Source organism: Oculina patagonica, chromosome 7, assembly GCF_052425735.1.
Source record: "Oculina patagonica isolate OP01 chromosome 7, crgOcupat, whole genome shotgun sequence".
NCBI lineage: Eukaryota > Metazoa > Cnidaria > Anthozoa > Scleractinia > Oculinidae > Oculina > Oculina patagonica.
Genome location: NC_135764.1, coordinates 10,247,797 through 10,267,139, shown reverse-complemented (window position 1 = coordinate 10,267,139; position 19,343 = coordinate 10,247,797). Strand labels below are relative to the sequence as shown.

The 19,343-nt window shown below is 38.6% G+C and overlaps 2 protein-coding genes across 2 annotated transcripts in view; both read left to right on the top strand.

Moving 5' to 3' along the window:
- The first annotated feature begins 1,828 nt into the window (after positions 1-1,828).
- On the top strand, positions 1,829-5,495 carry LOC144660747 (uncharacterized). The gene is made up of 3 exons (XM_078521486.1): positions 1,829-2,023; positions 3,097-3,458; positions 5,363-5,495. Exons 1-2 carry the CDS (start codon positions 1,948-1,950, stop codon positions 3,429-3,431), a joined length of 411 nt encoding a protein of 136 aa, XP_078377612.1. The 5' UTR covers positions 1,829-1,947; the 3' UTR covers positions 3,432-3,458; positions 5,363-5,495.
- LOC144660691 (fibroblast growth factor receptor 1-A-like) overlaps positions 5,234-19,343 on the top strand; it is a 50,106-nt gene continuing 35,996 nt past the window's right edge. The window contains exons 1-17 of the mRNA XM_078521395.1: positions 5,234-5,617; positions 5,983-6,249; positions 7,655-7,942; positions 8,669-8,977; positions 9,923-10,180; positions 10,657-10,770; positions 11,130-11,148; positions 12,337-12,379; positions 12,708-12,966; positions 13,042-13,152; positions 13,702-13,892; positions 14,219-14,341; positions 14,435-14,505; positions 14,922-14,962; positions 15,199-15,295; positions 15,722-15,821; positions 17,171-18,110. Of these exons, the coding sequence (XP_078377521.1) occupies positions 5,299-5,617; positions 5,983-6,249; positions 7,655-7,942; positions 8,669-8,977; positions 9,923-10,180; positions 10,657-10,770; positions 11,130-11,148; positions 12,337-12,379; positions 12,708-12,966; positions 13,042-13,152; positions 13,702-13,892; positions 14,219-14,341; positions 14,435-14,505; positions 14,922-14,962; positions 15,199-15,295; positions 15,722-15,821; positions 17,171-17,239 (2,679 nt within the window). The 5' untranslated portion in view covers positions 5,234-5,298 and the 3' untranslated portion in view covers positions 17,240-18,110. The remainder of the gene's footprint in view (positions 5,618-5,982; positions 6,250-7,654; positions 7,943-8,668; positions 8,978-9,922; positions 10,181-10,656; positions 10,771-11,129; positions 11,149-12,336; positions 12,380-12,707; positions 12,967-13,041; positions 13,153-13,701; positions 13,893-14,218; positions 14,342-14,434; positions 14,506-14,921; positions 14,963-15,198; positions 15,296-15,721; positions 15,822-17,170; positions 18,111-19,343) is intronic.

Here is a 19,343-nt window from a genome sequence, read left to right as displayed (position 1 = left end):
CCACTTTTGATTTCAAAAAATATTCAACTAATAATTTAACCCAAAAAATATCTGACGGCGGTATATCAGCATTTTCAGTTTTTGGCCATTTTCCTTAAGAAAATCTACAGACTAATGGTAGATTAAAAAATATGCACAGTTCGGGGGTATTTTGGCAATATATTGATTTGGAGAAAACATTTCATTAAAGGAAAATCCGGTACGCAAGCCAATCCCACTACTTTAAAATGAATTGTGCATTAACCCCAGCGCTTAGCTATCTCTCTCCTCCGTAGTGGCCTTCTCTATTTTTCGAACTGCTTGGAAAGGCTAAAAAAGAAATGAAAAATAGGGGAGCGCGGGGAACGACGGGAAGGTTGAAAAAGCGGGGAATCTCTCTCCAGGCTCCGCGCGCTTTTTTCATGTTTTTTTAGCCCTTCCCAGTAGTACGAAAAATAAAAAAGGCCTCTGCGGAGGAGAGAGCTTAGCTACGATACGTACGATTGTCTTGTGAACGACTTCACGCAATTTCACATTGATTCTTTCTGTAGTATGTATGAATAACTGCTTTTAAATACTCTAACAAATTGCACGGTTTGAACCTTCAGTCCTCTTTCCCAGAGCAAATTCTTCTCTCGTCGCTTTCTCCCCTTAGAGACTTATTCGCGATCTACATGAACGGTAGTTCACTCACGTTAGAATTATAATTATTATTAGTCTTCACAATCCGCTTATCCCTCGTCGCTTTTTTCGTGCGATCTGATTTCGGCAGAATTGACCATATTCGTATTCTCGGTGTTGGACTGGAACTAGCTTGCAATAGAGGCTAATGCAGGGAATCTTTTCAAATGCAAATGACATAAAGCTCTTTATAATGATATTCCCCCGCATTAGCCTCCATTGCAAGCTAGTTCCAGTCCAATACCGCGAATACGAATATGGTCGATTTCATCAAAATGTCACAAATTACCTTTACCTGAACTGTTCCTCACCCGGAGCTATCTCGCTATTGTGCAAACCCTTTTTGAGAAATCTCGAAATTTTCTTTAACGCCTCTCAGGGTGCCGCAAAACAAGTTTAAAAAAAAGTTTAGAGATTTCAAACCCCGCTCAACCCCGCTGCACATGACAGCTCACAGAGCCTTTAATTTTATAACGGACAGGATTTTCGACTCAGCCCTAAGTTGATCCATTATTTTTTATTCATGGTTTTGCTATAATCTATAGTTCATTTTGCCGGCCCTGGGTGGCCGTGAAGGAAATAGATTCAGATTTCCGATTCAAATTCAGATTTCAGATTTTTATTATTTCACACTATTTACAACAATTAAACAATATTAACACTATTTACAGGAAATGCATTAATGAAAATAAGGAAAATATACAATACATACAAAACCAAAATAAAATGTGCTCAGTGACCAAAGAAGCATATGCTATCGTGTTGGTCACTGACACGTTCGAAAAAACAGACAAGAGACATAAATTACTAGAAATAATAGAATATGAATAACTAACGTATGCAGAATAAACATGTTAAAAGATGAATAAATCATACTGAATATAAGCTAATATGCAGACAACAACAAAATTATGCACAAGAGTAAGATTGCGTATTTACGAGGTATACTTTATAGAGCTTGTAAAAGGAAGTATAAGGCAATTTTTTTTTATTCATACCTAGTACGGGCCTCACTTAATTCTCTCTATATTCCCCTCGCTCAGTTTTTTACCGGTAGTTGAAATAAGCGCCGGTTTCGAATGAGCGCCGCACTTTTGACAGGGAAAATTAAATAAGCGCCGCAGCGCTTAATCGATCGTTTACGGTAGTCACGTGTCACGTGGTCCCAATCTAATAGGCGTGCAAGAGTTCCACGATACACAAGCCGTGTTGTTAAGAAATCCAACCTTGTGGAGCAACTGTTTGATATCCGACAAAGGTCTTGCAGTTGGCTTAAACTTTGATGAGATGTGTTTTGTAAACTTGCTACGAATACCAACAAACTGCTGTATTTTCCTTGCATTGCTGTTACTTCCGCATGCAGGTTTGTGTCTATAATTTTTCATCAATCCTGAAACGCAGGACCTTTTAATGCTGTACAATCTGCGATAAGGCTTGACGTTTTTGTGTTCTTGTGTTTCTTTATATTTAATCTTCGTTTTGTTTCCCGTTTCTTTGTTCAAGTGCGTAATTATGGTTTTCCTAGCTTACGAACACAGTTTGGGAGCGCTAACGACTACAGATATGCTGTCATTTTCTTCTCAGGGCTGTGGTTTTCCAAGTGAAACTGAAATTGAGCCCCATCACAGTTTTAATTCAGACTAAAAACAGATTTTTATACATCCGCAGTTTCTCTTCCTCTAAAGACGATTCTCTTTGGCTGATTCCTGATCACGTGACCTTGCATAAATTTAGATGTATCCCGATTGGAATACATTTTCTTCATCAAATGTATCGCAAACGGGATACATTGACCTGAACGTTATCAACAACCAGAAAAAGCACGTGATCCAAACCGGTGGCGTGATTATAATTATTGCGTGATGTTTTTTGAAGCTCACTTCTCGGAGATTCCAGGAAATTTGTCGCGAGTTCTTCGAAAGTTCGTGAAACACAGCGGAACAGTTTGAGGCTAAAACGTGCGCTTTTCACTTTTCATTCGAAAAACGAAGTCAAAAAACTTTAGAGCAGAAGGATTTCGAGCAGAAGGATTTTGTTTGTCGTACATTTCCAGAGTTTTCTAGAATGTTTCTTACAAACATCAGAAACATTTTTTGTCTCGGATACATATTTTGTGACCGCAACAAATGTTGTGCGACCACCTTTACAGCTTGTGACTCTGATTATCGTGAGATTTTTGTGTCTTCGGGAATAGCCCCTCCCAGGGGGCGGGTAGCAAGTGGCAGGGGAAAATGGCGTTGAAAACCGTGATAAGGCCTATAAGATCGTACTTTTAATTTTTTTTTCTTTCTCGGTACAAATAATGTTGAAGAGGGTTAGGTACGACTGTTGTAACCACGTTCCGTGTCCTTATATTTTTTTCTATTTACACGAAGGTTTAAAATGGAACGCAAACAATTAAATTTTCCTTTATGATTTTCAACTTCATGTATCTAGAAGGCGTTTTAAAGCTCATCTTGGAACCTCCTGATCCAAGCTATGCTAGAATTGGAAGCAGTGCCAAACTGGTGTGGGACTATAGTGTGGATAACAAACAAGCAGAGCTGGTAGGTATTCTCTTTAGTGTACAAGACTCTGGCGGATCTTTCATTGGTATGGTGGGACGGCTGAGTGATGGTACTGTTTTTAACCCTGCAAATATACCTGCTGCCTACAAAGGAAGAGTAAGGATTGAAGGAAAAGCTACTCTTGTTATTGAAAACATAACTCATCACGACAACACTAGATTCGAGTGCAGACTAGTTACATTGTCTGATGCAGGTCGGAAATAGTGAGCGTAGTCCAGCTTATTGTGACAGGTATGTATTACGACAAAGTGTGGCTAGGCTAGTAATATCAGGCCACTTTTTATTTTCTAACTCATGATGTCCCAGTCAGCACCAGCTCTTTTGAAGCCTCTTAAGGGAGGGGCCCCGCCATGGCAGAAGGCAGTCGAGGAGTAGGGGCCGGAACCGTCTGCCATGGTGCCTCCTGATGACTTTTGAGCTGGATCCAGGATTGGAAATGCTGGCTGGTAAGCACAGGGGTGTTTCATTACTTCTCAGATATTTTTACAGGCATGAATTACATCATGGAAAGACTTCAACTTGTCCAAACATCACTCATTATTCAATATTTGCTTGTTTTTTTTTCTGAAAGCTTCATGGTCTGATATTTATAAAATTTATGAACTTCTCTTTAACAGGATTTTTTCGTAAGCTGAGGTAATATCATCTTGTAGTTTTGGGAAGTATTACGGCCCTTCTTCAGTCAAAGTGTTTTTAAAATAATATTCTGTTTTCATTCGTGATTAAACGTTTGCATAGTGTCCTTGGTTGTCGTTTTTGCTGACTCAACTTATTTCACGTTCAACTTTCCTAGAAAGAAACTTTACATGAGCAAAACGCCCTAATTCCTATCTTTTAAGCAGGGACTCGCGCATATTTCACAGCTATAAATTTACATTGTTCTTGAGTAACAGTTTTGTACGTTTGGACCTAAAATAATAGTACGTTTACGAGGGTGTCAATGTGGATGTGGCATTTACGGTTAACGGTTGATATTTTGAGTTTTTTACGGTTAACGGTTCATTTTTTTCCGTTACGGTTAACATAAGTGTTAAAATTAATTTCCATTGTTTTAAAAAGTTAAAAATTAACTTCTGTTGGTTTAAAGGTCGGCACACACTAGGGGACTAGTCGCAGGGACTTGCTTCGGGGACCAGTCCCCGAAGGTCTTAGGGCCATCGAATTGAAGATAAAGCGATACAGAGGGAACAGTCAGATGTCAAACGTCTGTCAACTCGTGCCATGACACATTCTGCAAACACTTCCAACACTTCTACAAGAAATCTTGAAACCTTCACATTAGTTGCTGGAACTTTTTATGGTTAACATTTTTTACGGATAACGGTTAAAATGTTTCAATTTTCACGCCTAACTGCTACTTTATTAACTGTCTTACGGCTAACGGCTAACCCCATTGAGATCCTCGTTTACATTGCGCGCGCGATGCATAAATAAACTCTTTTCTTTGCATCCATCTTTTTAATGCAAAAAGTAAAAGGAATGACCAGTCTCATATTGGGCAAACGGGAAATTAAAAGCCGGCCTCCGCCTGGAATAAAGAAAGCCCGAAGGCAGAACTTAACATTTTGTAAGAGACCGATAACTGATTCAAGTGACTACCCCTAGGCCTACGTGATAACCCCATACACTACAGTCCCATTGACGTTCAAGTCTCGTACCTTGAGTCTTTGATCCTTTAACTGTGCAAACTTGATGAAACGAGCTACTCTCGGGAGCTCCGATGCAGGATAGGATCAATTTTGATTGGTCCTTTCTCGTTCCCAGAGCCCGCGTCCCGCTGGTCCAGGGGGACGCCGGCTATGGGAACTCCAATATTTTCGGAATTTCAATCTGAGAATATTTCGTAATCACTGAAAAAAGAAAATGACATAAGCAGGCGGGCGGAAACCTAAGGCAAAATAACGGAAATAACTTTTTTAATCCACAATGTTAGTGATGTTGAAGTGGATACAACTTTAACATTATTGACAATAAATAATTAACTTACTAATAACTGACCGACCGACCGACCGACCGACCGACCCCGACCGAACGAACGAACGAACGAACGAACGAACGAACGAACGAATGAATGAATGAATACAAGTGTTCAGCTTTTCACGATCATTGTTCTTATTGTATAATTATAATTGCAGAAGCACCACAGTTAAACACATCACCAGTTCATGCAAGTTACAATGAGGGATCTTTAGTCAATATCAGCTGTACTGCGTCTGGAATACCAGACCCAGATGTTCAATGGATCAGAAATGGAAAAGTGAAAACTTCAGGGAAGAAAACAGCGTTTCTGACGTTCAATAATATAAGCAGAGCAGATGATGGACAGTATACATGTAGGGCCAACAACTCAGCAGGAACCGATGAACATCACGTGACACTTGTGGTTCATTGTAAGTAGTCCGTTAACTTTTGTTTTTATTTATGGCAGTTATGGTATGTAAACAGCAAGCATGGCACCGCCGATCTTCACTTTAAAAGTATTTTCTCCTTTACATTGAGGGGAAGAGAGAGTTCAGGTAGCAAGCCCAATGCTTTGTAATTTTCGCTTACACATTCACATATAGACGTTCCTTTTCCTTCTATAATCAGAATTTGTCGAATTATCAACCTTTTTTATTTTTAGTAAAAAGTAGCTTCAATCGCTCTAGCTAGGTGGCTCAGAGTGCATAACTTGTTAGAAACGGAATATTCTTACTGTAACTGATCATTGCCATCTATTCTTAGTATTATTTTCAATTTTATTTTTGTTTTTCAGACATGCCAACAATACAAGAAGCCACCGCATCAGCTCCTAAGTCGTGGATTGGTCAGACAGTCACGTTAAAGTGTGTGTCAGATGGTGTTCCTACACCAACACTCACCTGGTATAAACCTGATGGAAGTCAAATGCACAACGTCACAGCTTCACAGAATACAGTGATTTTGAAGATGGACGTGGATCAAGATTTTGGTGATTTTAAGTGTGAGGCTGATAATGGACTCGTTCCTTCTGATTACAAGATTGTGAAAGTACAACAGATAAGTAAGTGCTGTTTGTAGTAATTTTAAAATTGTTTTTTGTTTTGGCTGAAGTTTGACAACTGGTGCGATTTCTTTTCAAAAGAAAAAGGACGTGATCAAGTGAACGAGAACTTTTTTCAGTCTTCCGTAACATCTGTCATGTCAACTCGTATTGCTGGTTTTCACTGTCACGCAATCAAAAAATAAATTCGAAAACATACAACTAAAGAAGCTATGAATATCAAATATTATAGAAGATAAATAAATGATCGATTTCTCCAAGTCTCAGGTCTGTGCGGTGTACCGTTCACGAGTTATTTGCCGAAACTTTCCACGCAAATTTATAAAGCTTAGTATGGAGACGCCATATTTGTGTCCTTCCGAGGGACACAAATATTGCCACCGTGATGTCAGAGAAACCATCTGAAACTCAATTTTGCTATAATAGCAACTACTTTTGGCTCATGAGCTAGTATACTTTCTCATAAACAGCACTTATTATATTTGAAATGTTCAATCTGCAGAAAATGGAAAGGAAAGGCCTTTTTTTTAAACAAAACAGCTTTGTCACGACATTCGGCGGGGAAATCAGATATTCAAAATGCTCTGTTTTAAAAACGAAGGACACTACCGAGCTGGAAATTTGCAGAAATATATATTTTTAGTTCGTCTTACAGCTAGTGAGGTCTAGTGACAACGAAAATTTAGCAGGTCTAATGAATTTTGATTTCAGAATTTTATGATTTAACGGCCTGATTACATGGCGAATTTCTGAAATCTCAGCCCGGCTTCCAAAACAAATCTTCTTCAAAACACGTCTGCGACTACATGAAGAAAGTTGCATCCCGGGTCGATTTACAGCCGGGGCTGAAAAACCTCATGTAATCGCGTTTTCAATTTTAGCCCGGGCTGAAAGTGAGCTTGCGGATGCGTAGTGGTGGTTTTCAACGAAATAAAATGGTGGCCGCGATAATGATTCAATTTAAAAAAGTGTTCAGCCCGGTCTGAGATTCTCCATGTAAAAGCAACAAAATTCCAGCCCGGCAAACCGGGCTGAAATTTCAGCCCGGGCTAAAATTTGCCATATAATCGGGCCCTTAACATGAAAACAAAGAATTGTTTTTTTGAGATGTCGCCGACGATATGCACTTGGCGTATCAACATTTGGTGAAATCCTCGACGCCGAGCTTCGAATCAAGCCTTTTATACAAACTGGGCTGATTTTGTTCTAACTAAGAATATGCAGCGAAATCTACGGACAGTGACAGTAGCAATAGCAGTGAGCTGCTGCTATTGCTACTGACATTGGACCGTTTGTAAACAAATTAAAAACTTTTCAATTACATGTTAAAATAAGCCATGCACGACATAAGCTTTAATTTGATTTAAAAAAAACAAACATATATTATGCACATTTTTTCCCTCAGAGAAACCAGGCTCCCCGACCATCACACTATCAGACATTCAAGCCACTTCACTGACAGTAAAATGGACTGCACCAGCTGATGATGGAGGGAGTCCTATCACAGCATACCGAGTGGTCATACTAAAGGGTGCCACTGAGATAAAGAATGAGAATGTTACTGACCCTGGTACAACAAGTCTGTCTGTTGGAGGTCTGGAGAGAGATACCGAGTACACTGTCAAAGTTTTTACCAGGAATGCTGTGTTCGAGGGACCTGCAGGGGAAAAGGCATTGAAGACTAAGTATGAAGGTAGATAAATAAGTTGTCGAATGTTGCATATTGTTTATCTATAGGAATGGAATCGTCTTCTAACTTTCAGCACGTAATGTAGGACCTTGTGTAACAAACATTTAAAATACTATCAAGAATAAAACAGGGAAATTTGAAATTAATCTAGCCTTATGCACAAGATCAAGTTCATGATAGAAAATGTTATTTAAATACACAAGTTGTTTAGTCACAGACCTATATTAACAACATAAATTTACGATATTTAGAGAAGGAGCCGCATCAGCCATAGGAAGGAAAACCTGAGAGCCCGGAGAAAAACCCTCGGAGCAAAGAGAGAACCAACAACACCCATCAAACCCGGGCTACATTGGTGGGATACGAGCGCTCTTACCACTGCGACACCCCTGCTCCCCATGTACAGCATGTCTTGTACGCCAGAAAAAAATTATTCATTAATTAATTTAAGCTCGCGCGTTTAGCTGCAAATCATTGATAGCAAACACTGCCTTCATTCTACATTTAGAGAAATCAGGCCAAAACTGTCTTTGGGACGTAAGTGTAATATGACAATAAGCCGAGATTTGAAATGGCAATGCATGTCCTAACTAAACAATTTGAGATTCATCAATCACGGTAACACCAAATTGTCAATTTGAATTAATGACATGGAAAGATTTTGCCAAGAGATAATTGAAACGGTTTAATAACTAGAGAGTGGTTGCCAACCATAACATTTTGTTTAAGGAGTCCCAGCTACAGTGACAATTGACGATCTTCCTAGTGAAGTAACAGACGATACAATTACTCTGAAGTGGAATGAACCACAAGATAACGGAAAAGTAATCACACAGTACACTGTGTATCAAAGAGTAGTGACTGATGGTAAACCAGGAGAGTGGATCAAGGTAAAGACAACTACAGATGTCTCAGTTAGAGAATTGAAAGTTGAGTTGAAGCAAGGCAACGGATACGAGTTTGTGGTTACTGCAACAAATGAACTTGGTGAAAGTTTAAAAGACGATGGAAAAATCAAGAGAGTCAAGGCATCAGGAGGTACTCGCGTTTTATATTGAACTGCTTTCGTACGCGTTGAAAGACCAGTAGAAAGACCAGTAGTATACTTTTATTTATGTTAACATTAAATCCTAGAATCCATCTTTTGCGACATTCTTAACATTTTTTGAGTTTGCTTTGTATAGATTGCCCAAATTTTTGACAAAATGACTCGTCTTTTGAAAGAATTGGTCACGTGATTAACTCATTGGCGCCTGGAGATTTTTGAAAAAGGCGTATTTTTTGGACAGTTTTGACATTTTCTGGTCAGTTATGAGATAAATTTGTTCCAAACTAAACAAAACGGCATTTGCAACATAAAAGTATGTCTTTCTTTTTTTTGGTCAAAGCACCGCATTTTACGTCATCGTTGGGGTATGCGCACAAAACAAAATTTTGAGATTTTTGGACGAGAAAGTGCTCTACCGCTTAAGGCTTTTCGTTTGTATATATAGTTTATCGCTCCTCTTTTTTCTTCTTTTTTTTTTTTTTACCTTTTTGCTGCAGTTGTTGGCCTTACACTTGCTTTCCGAGAAAATCGTCTCACTCGGATTTTGTATCATTGGATAGATCTTTTCCTCCTGCAGAGTTTGTGTATGAGTGACGTCTTTTTTGGTCAAAGATGATGACGTCAGAGGTGGAACAAAGAGCAACGTTCGTCACGGCCGGTTCTGCTGGCACAGGCGCTCGCGGGTTAACTCGCATGTTTGACCGTACATTTAACAATCTGATTACATGTGACCGGTCCTAAATGCTTACGGTTCGAGATTGGCCGAGCGGATTAATTAACGCTGTTTTCTCGGGACCGTTTCTTTAATAAGCGTCTGTTCACGCGGGACCGGTCCGGTAACCGATCCCCTATCGAACTTTTTATAACGGTTGGCCTTGACTGACCAAAACATAGTCCTAAAGTCTTTATATTTCCTTCGTCTTTTTTGCATATAGTGCCACCAACAATAACCAAGAAAAGCAAAAATAAAGTCACTGTTATCGAAGGAAACGTACTTTACTTGGCGTGTGAAGCTGAAGGCTATCCCGCACCCCTTTTTACATGGAGAAAGAATGGAAAGATGCTTCAAAGCAGCGTCAATAAAACCGACCTCATTATTGACGACACCAGTGAAGAAGACGCCGGAAGTTATGAATGTAAAGCCGTTAACCCTGCAGGAGCTGTAAGTTACACGGTGGAGGTAACAATCAAAGGTATAGTAACTTAAGCCGTACGAATAAATAAATTGCTCTCTAACAAGACGCCTTAACGTAGTTTTCACACAATATGCAGGAGGACTGTCCATTTGAACCTGGCTTAAATGCCAGATTTCCTGTAAGTCAGCAGTATTTAGGGCGTCCAAACGTGTAATGCAGTAACAATTTATAAGGGTATAGCTTTGCATCGATTTACTAATTATGATACTAATGTATTTCTACTGATGAAGAAGACAACTCATTTAACTATGACGAAGTGGAAATAGGTTAAAATTCTTTAACCTATTTTATTCTCCTAAATTGCCATTCTGAGCTTTTCAAATAATGAACCATCAGTCAGGGCCGTAGCAATTTTTTTTAAGGTTTTTGTAAGAAGCTATGCACAAGTGTTTTTTTTCTGACATTGCCTCGGTAAGAAGAATTTTCGTCCGGTAACGGCGCTGCATCTTAATTACATTTGTATTGCATTTCAGGTTCGTCGTGTAACGAGACAATTCTTCACATTGTTTATGCCATTGTCATCGTTCTGTTATTGATTGTTATTCTTATTCTGACTATCGTCCTCCGGAGAATGCACAGCCGTACGGGTAAGTAACAATTGGATGCAGATATGATATACCATCCCTTCGCGGTGACTTCAAGGCTCATTTAGCAGGTTAGCTGGCTAGTAGACTAACAGCTACTAGCCAGCTGACCTGAGCGCAAGATGGTACATGTTCGCGCAACAATATGTAAAAGACAAGTGCTCTATTTAGCAGTGAGTGAGTATTGGCCCAGTTCCCTGTTATGAAATGTTTAAATTCATCATCATCATCATCATCATCATCATCATCATCATCATCATCATAAGAAAAAGAAAAAGAAGAAGAAGAAGACGTCCGCATCTAGAGTTCATAGCAACTACACTGATGAGAAAAAGCTGACAAGTATTTTTTTCTCATTGCAGGGATCCCAAAAACAAATCGGTGAGTAAATTTTGAGGGCTAAACTACGAAGAGTTAAGCTTCTTTTTATATGTATTGAAAGCTAAGAAAGAAAGGCCACGGAAGAACACCGAGAATTGTTTACCTAATCAGGTCCTATCGAATGAATGTAAGAAATGAGAATGTCTTCGGAAGGAACCTTAAACTGAACTGATTGGAAATATAGAAAGTAACTGTTTGTGATGTAAGTATTTTTGTTGCCGGTTTCTGACTCGTGGTAACAAGTAAGGGCCAAATCGCATTAGCGGACAAGTTTTAAATGTCATAACATTTTTTACAAAAAAAATTGTCGCGACAAGTCAGAGACATTTTGAAGATTACAAAAGGTGTAATTATTAGTACAATAGCTCTGCACGTGCTTCTGCCATCCCTGTACATTTCTCAGCACGGCCGTCTTGGGCAAACATCAAATATGCAGTACAACGCGGTAAAAAAATCTAAAACAATTGGCATTTAAAGTACGCGTTCTCATGCAGTAGAATAATGAGTCGTCTCAAGATAACTTTTTCTTTTCTCATTCTAACATTTGGCCGAAACACTTCACTTATAAATATGCTTTGCCTCTCGCGAAAAGATTTTGCGGCTGGCTTATGATAGTGAGAGCCACATCACGGTGCATACTATCCCAACAACTTTTGAGTGCGTGTTGTTTTTCGGTGCAATTTGGGCCAAACACAATAGGCAATCAACAACGTATTGTTATCTAGCATTACGAGGGGCATGGGAATGCGACTTGTCATGAAAAGTCCTGCCTTGAGGCAGGACTTCGGCCCCTTTGATGATTTGTCCGTTTTGACAAAATTTGCCCTTGTCCAACAAGTCGTTCGCACTTGTTTTTGCAATTGTTTGACAACATCTATCGCGCGTGCAACGCGGACCAATCATAAGACAACTGCTTCTTTGTTTTCCTGAAATGTTGGACAAGTTCTAGGTCTCAAAAAACGCTATCGCACTTGTTTTCTGTGACAAGTGACACGTTAATGATGAAATCAATCAATTGTTACAAAATTTGTCCGCTAGTGCGATTCGGCCCTAAGGCTTTAAAAAGCTATTCTCCCGCTCATGTTTTACTCAACGAATCTACAGTCTCTCGTACGTCCTATAGCTATTAAGGCTATTGGCCAGTACATGTGAAAATAACACTTGTGAATACATGCTGCTTTATTTCAGTACCAATATATGTGCGGGATGCGGCGGAGAGCTTGTTGTGTTGGTAAGTAAAGTTAAAAAGCACGCACAGAATGTAATTTTACTGTAGAAAATATATGCTAATGCAATAGCAAACCTTGCCTGATGTATGGTGCAGTGTTGAATAGTTTGGGTTACATGGCGAGGAAACTCATTAATGATACTTCTTAAACTGAAAACGGAAGAAAGTTTAATCACATCTTGTTTAACTTTGAAAGAAACAAAAATTTTAAAATTATTTGGTCTGCAAAAGAAGAAAAAGAACGAAGATAGGTGTAAAATAAACATGCATATTGTCAATGCTTTTAGTACGTCAATCACCCAATGAATTAAAGCTTGTCATCTTTCACTAGAATACCATCGCTACGGAAACCGACAAACAGTCCCCCAGCAAGGTACCGTCTGGTGACTCCAGCAAGACCTACGCACTTCCAAGCAGCGGGAATTACATGCCCCTTCATCCTTCCGCACGACGCTGGGAAATTAATCGGGAGCAGGTCAAGATCATTAAAGTTATTGGCAAAGGAGCTTTCGGTGAGGTTGCCAAGGCAACAGCGTGGGACATAAGTGGTAACGAAGAATACACAACGGTTGCTGTCAAAATGTTGAAAGGTGCGAATAGGAATTCCGATTAGTCGAGACAGTAGGAATGCAGGAATACCATCTGTAATGTTTTTTGTTTTATAGCGAATGCCCCGGATTCAGACAGAAAGGACCTGTTGGCAGAAGTTGAGTTGATGAAGAAACTGAAACCTCATCCTCATGTGATCAAGTTGTTGGCATGTGTCACTGAGACTGGTAAAGAACATACTGAATAAATAATATCACATGTATCTGTTGTGGTTTAATTTTTTCTTTGGTTTAAATTTTTTCAAACCAGTTTGATTTTTATTTTCCTTTGTTTGAGATTATGTTAATGAATATAAGACAATGAAAAATAAAAATCAAACTGGTTTGAAAAATTTTAAACCAAAGAAAAAATTGAACCACAACATATCCATTAATACAATAATCAGAACCAGTTGATGAAGGAAGTGAAACCAAACCCACGTGTAATCAAGCTGATGGAATGTGTTACTGAAAAGCACATATATAACTCTTACTTTCCTTTTTTTTCGGCCAAAGTGGGATTCCACTATCGATACAATCAGACATTAACTATCATGAAGCTGCTGGTTGCCAAAACGTAAAAAAGTTATTAGCGGACCTCATCATGTTGTCCTCGCCCGCAAGCCCCCGGTTTCCCGCTGCCCCCCCCCCCCCCAATCCCCGCTGGTATTTCGAGCTCAGTCGCTTTTCTCTCGTTTTATTTTCATTTTTTTGCGTTTTTTATTTAACTGACCATAGATCCACTGCTTATCGTCATTGAGTATGTGCCTTTCGGTGACCTACTGGGTTACTTGAGGAAGAGTAGAGGACTCAACGACACATATTTCAAAGATCCGGATGTGAAACCGCAAACCAATCTGACTGCAGAACAGTTGATGAGGTTCGCTTGGCAAGTTGCTGATGGAATGTTCTATTTGTCTTCGAAAAAGGTTTGATTGTTATATTATTTTCTTCTTTACTGTGCCATATCTACTAATTAGGAGTCCCACTGGATGGGATGCTAGTCCATCATGGGGCTCAGCCCCCAGTATTAAGCACCTAGTTGGGGAGCACTGTGAGAGTTTCGTCCAAGAACGCACAACTCAATGCCTCGGGCAGGGCTCGAACCAGGACCGCTCGATTTGAAGACCAGCGCACTAGCCATTAGTCAATCGCGCGTCTCCAAATTCCTTTGAAACAACGACAAAATTGATGGTACACTGTGTTGTTTTGTCGCCGAAATAAAAATGCATTAGGATGTATAACTTTCCTACAGATAATCCATCGTGACTTGGCGGCCAGAAATGTTCTTGTTGGTGAAGGCGAGAAGTGTAAGGTGACAGATTTTGGGATGGCGAGGAATGTTCACCAGGATGATATTTATACCAGGCAAAGTCGGGTGAGAATTACAGTCTCGTTGTTTCTTATCCAGAATATATGATTAGTACATTTTTCTTTTGTTTTTAATGTGCTTCTAATTTGTTTTTAAAAGGGTCGTCTGCCTGTAAAGTGGACTGCTTATGAAGCATTGTTGTATGGGACATACACAACGCAAAGTGACGTGTAAGTACTTTACATCCAAGAAAAGATACATTTCTGAAGGGTGCACTGTTTTTCTCTAACTCGTAGTGAAAAGTTCTTCAGAAACCGAAATTCAAACTGATAACTGTTGTACTTATAAAAGAGTGGTTATTAAAAGAATGAGACATTCATTGTTTTATGCATTTATGGGCGGGGAGGGGGGGGGGGGTGTGCTGGGGTGGATTGACGCCCATACGAAAGGGATGCTCATCATCTTACTTTTCTTTAAAGAAAAGCTTTAGTCACGCCCAGATTGGACTCTGCTTGGGGCTTAATTTAATTAATTTTTCTCTCTCCTCTCGGGAATTAAAGTTACCGTTAACAAAAATGTTGAAAAATGGGCCATTGTCAAATCACATAAATACAACTTCGTATCAACTAATGCCTTTTTATCGTAGTTGGAGCTATGGTGTCCTACTGTACGAGATTCTCACCGTAGGTAAGTGGAATTATAATTCATGCTGAGTTTAAATGCGCCCAAAAACTTTAGCATTATAATTATGCTGTAGTTCAACACATCTGAGACGAAAATGACCGGGACACGCGCCCGTCTCGGAACAAATAATTGTTGTGGGCAAATACCAGTGTACATTTTTGCATCAATTGCTTTTTAAACACATTAAATGTAACGAAGTGCCACTATACAAAATAAAAACCTCTCTTCATCTCATCTAGGCGGATCTCCGTATCCGGGAATTAACGCTCGACAAATCGCCATGAAACTTCAAGAAGGATTCAGAATGCCGAAACCAAAACACGTGGATAACAAACTGTAAATACACACACTCATAAAGATTTTTGTGTCTAGTAATGCTGTGAAAAGGGGCCCTGTCACGGGGATTTTTTTGCTTTTCAGTAAAAAGCACTTAAATTGGCGAAGGACTCTCGCTCGTAAACGAAATGTTCCTAGAACATCAAGATGAAGATATAAAGGAAACTGTTGTTGAAGGAAGAGGGGAGCATTATTAGTTTTAAGCTGTTTTCCAGGCCACCAGGACAGAACTTGAAAAAGTCAGCCTAACTTTTTCAAGTTGAGATCTAAAGTTCCTGATGGCATCACAATGATAAGAAAACTACATTGCGCCTTTAACAGTAAAATTTAAAAGCTGCCTGTTTAAAAAAAGGACTAGATAACTGAAACGTATTTCTAACTTTTTTGTCGTCACCTTGCTGCTAATGATTCTACTTTATTTATTAGATATCAGATTATGCTTAAGTCTTGGGAAGAAAACCCAAGCAATCGACCAACGTTTGCTGAACTTAAAGAGACCATGAAAGAAATGGAGAAAAACCACAAGGTAAACTCAGTGATAAGCAAATATTTGTAACAAGCAATTTGTATTTAGCACTGCAAGCTTGATTAAGGGCGTATATATTTGCAACATACGCATATAGCCGTAGCATTTGCTCGTTGGAATTTTTTGTATTTTAGCTCGAAAACAATAAAAAATTCCAACGAGCAAATGCGACGGCTATATGCGTGTTTCAAATAAATACGCCCTAAGAATTTAGATCAAGTTTGATTTCCCGTGCTTACTAATTTACACAATGGCCGTTTTCACACTAGAGACGGACAAATCGTCTTAGGATGAATTTGATAACGGGACGAACACGATTTTGTACGTACAAGTCGTCTGAATTTGTACGTGTAGGGAGGCGATTTTTCGAGGACGACTTGGTCGTCTAGACGAACAAATCGTCCAACGATTTGTCCGTTTTTTAGTGTGAAAACGGCCAATTTCTTAATCTGAGGTTGATTTTTTTTTAACAAGAGATAAATTGAAGTATCGCCAACACGCCTTTTGGGTTCTTGGGATACAAGTTTAAAAACTGCAATGGCCTCATGTATATTGTTAATTTTATTTTTTTTTTGGAGTCCAAATAAAAGAACGGAAGCAACATGTTGTTTGTAAGGCGTGTTTCTGTTGTTACCTACATCATCAACAGTTTTGCCATCATATTCAACATTAAACGAAAAAGAAAGTTTAAAAATAAAAACATCTTTAAGGCATCAGAGCTCAATTTTGTTAAACTGCACAAGCTTTTGCTTATCGTCGTATCAAAATACCGTATTGTAAACTAACAAGGTTACCATTTAGGGGGCGGGGAGGGGTGGGGGTGAGCAACACATAAGATTTTATACGCCGATCGCTGCGATTTGCGAAAACCGGCAAGTGTGCCCGCTACTGCGATTGCGATTTTGATCACTTCGACTTGCGATCAAAATCGCAGATATTTGACATTACAAAAATCGGCGATTAAAATTCGCAGGCGATTTGCGAGCATCGCCTAGTGCGCCCGCTCTGGCGATTAGAATCGCAAATGACCGAGTTACTCAACCAATGAGTTTTCGCAATTTCGTCACGTTGTCTTCCAAGAGAGTAGAGCGCAATTCGCGAAAAAAATATTGGCTGGTGTGCCCGCAGCAGAATGCGACGAAATTCGCTTGCGAACGGCAGATAAATTCGTCTAGTGTGTCGCCGGCTTTAATAGAGGTAAATGCAATAAAATTAACGAATAAGGAAGTTTAAACGGGAAGCGTGTGCTTAATTAAGCGGGGAAAGTTTTCATGATGTATAACTATAGTTGTAGGGGGCACGTTTCCTTAGCAAACAGAGCTTATTGTTTTTTTGCCTTTCTGTTACAGACGTACGTCAACCTTAAACAGTATGACAACAGTCTGTACGCTAACGTCGAGGATCTTACAGCTGAATGACCGTTTTACACCCTCCTGTTGTATTAAAGAGATACATTATTGTCATGTAGTTAGCTGCCGTAACATCTAGGTTTACTATTATTCCTTCATCAACCCCGTACCGAGTTTAAAGAACTGTAAAATTTTTAAGAAATCGGAAGAGTTCAAAGCCAAATCTAATAATAATAATAATAATAATAATAATAATAATAATAATAATAATAATAATAATAATAATAATAATAATAATAATAATAATAATAATAATAATAATAATAATAATAATAATAAGACTTTATTTAACGAGGATCTTACATAGTTTACTGGTGGCCCAGTAGTTTACAATATGGCCCTCCCTAATTAATTACATATTACATACTTAACTACAAATTATATAAACCTAACTGCATATTATATACTAAAGACAGTGATAAAAATTTAAACTTAATTTAATACAATGAGAACTAAAAAAATGTTAAAAAATGTTGCTAATTTTAAAATGTTCTATATAAACCTAACTACATATTATATACTTAAGTGATAAAAATTTAAACTTAATTTAATACAATAAGAGCTAAAAAGTGCTGCTGATTTTAAAATGTTCTTGTCCAGCATTTTGTTTTAGTAGTAACAACAGAGCAAATATAACAAGCGTAAATTTAATTTTATTACTTTATACTTAAAAGGTTAAATCGTTTGCGTCGCTTTTCTTACCAATTGCTTGGCATCTTCCGAGAAATTACGACGATCGATCGATCGAAAATTTGCCGAGGACCCCCGAAAGATATCACGTGGCCCTGCTAAAATACGTCGAAGAATTTAAATGTTACCAAAAAAATAAAATAATAATTGATGTGTCTTGAATATTGAGAAGGTCAGTTTGAGAACCAAGGTGGGATATATTAATCGATCGAATGTTAATGATTTGAACGTATCTTGTGGGACGTGACTACCTGAAGTACGCGGTGTTGTATTATAATTTAGGCTCAAGCTCTATCAGGACTATAAGATATTATATGGAGTTTAAAATAACGCGCAATTTAAACGCTCACTGAACAAAGTAAAATGTAACCTTCCTTTTAATAAGGCTAGTAAAACAAAGAAAATTTACACACTTGCTTCTTTTCTGTTGTCCTTTTGGGCTATTTCATCGTTTTCTGGGAGTACATTTTCTTTATTTTTTCCAAAAGAGGTAACCTTTTACTTTGTTGAGCAATTCAATTCCGCGTTATTTTAAACTCCATACAGCTTTACTTTACGAGTGAACTATTTGTTTAGAACGATTGTGACGTTTAACTTCCGTTCAGTAGTTTTGGGAAGACAATAAAAACCGAGTCGCAAAAAGTTGCAATTTTTATTGACTCTTTAATACGTTATTGTGGGATGTCCCTTGACTTTTTCTTAACAAAACTAAATTTACCTAACCAAATAAATACGAAATCTGATGTCACTTATAGAAGCGGCCTCCAATCCCCGCTTCCAAAAAAAGAGCATCGCTTTGATCACATTGTCCCTAAATGTTTCTTCCAACCATCAGTGTTATTAAATCAGTGTTAAAATTTCCATTCTCCCTGACTTTTCTTTCAAATGTAATTTTTTTCCAGACTAAAAATAGAATTTCCTGATCTTCAAGAATTATTTTTCCCAGATCAGTGGCGTCACAGAAATGTGCATGAAAGTGTAACGTTCCACAACTGTTTAAAACTGTTAATTCCCAATCAGTGAAGTATTTGACAGTATCTTTGTTCAGAGTGAATATTTTACTAAAGGAAAAAACCTATCCCACTCCTTAAAACGTTTTATACCTGCTCTGGGAAAGAGGACTGAAGGTTCAATAGGCCATTTCCGAGTTACCCTTTCCCTCTGTTTCAAAACGAGTCTACGTGCAAAACCATTCATATGAAAATGAGTTTTACCTTCACGTCCATTTTCATGCAAATCAAACTCATTTTCATTTGAATGGTTTCGCACGTAGACTCGTTTTGAAACAGAGGCAAATGGTAACTCGGAAATGGCCTATTGAACCTTCAGTCCTCTTTCCCAGAGCAAATTCTACTCCCGTCGCTCACTCCCCACAGAGCCTTTAATTTTATAACGGACAGGATTTTCGTCTCAGCCCAAAGCT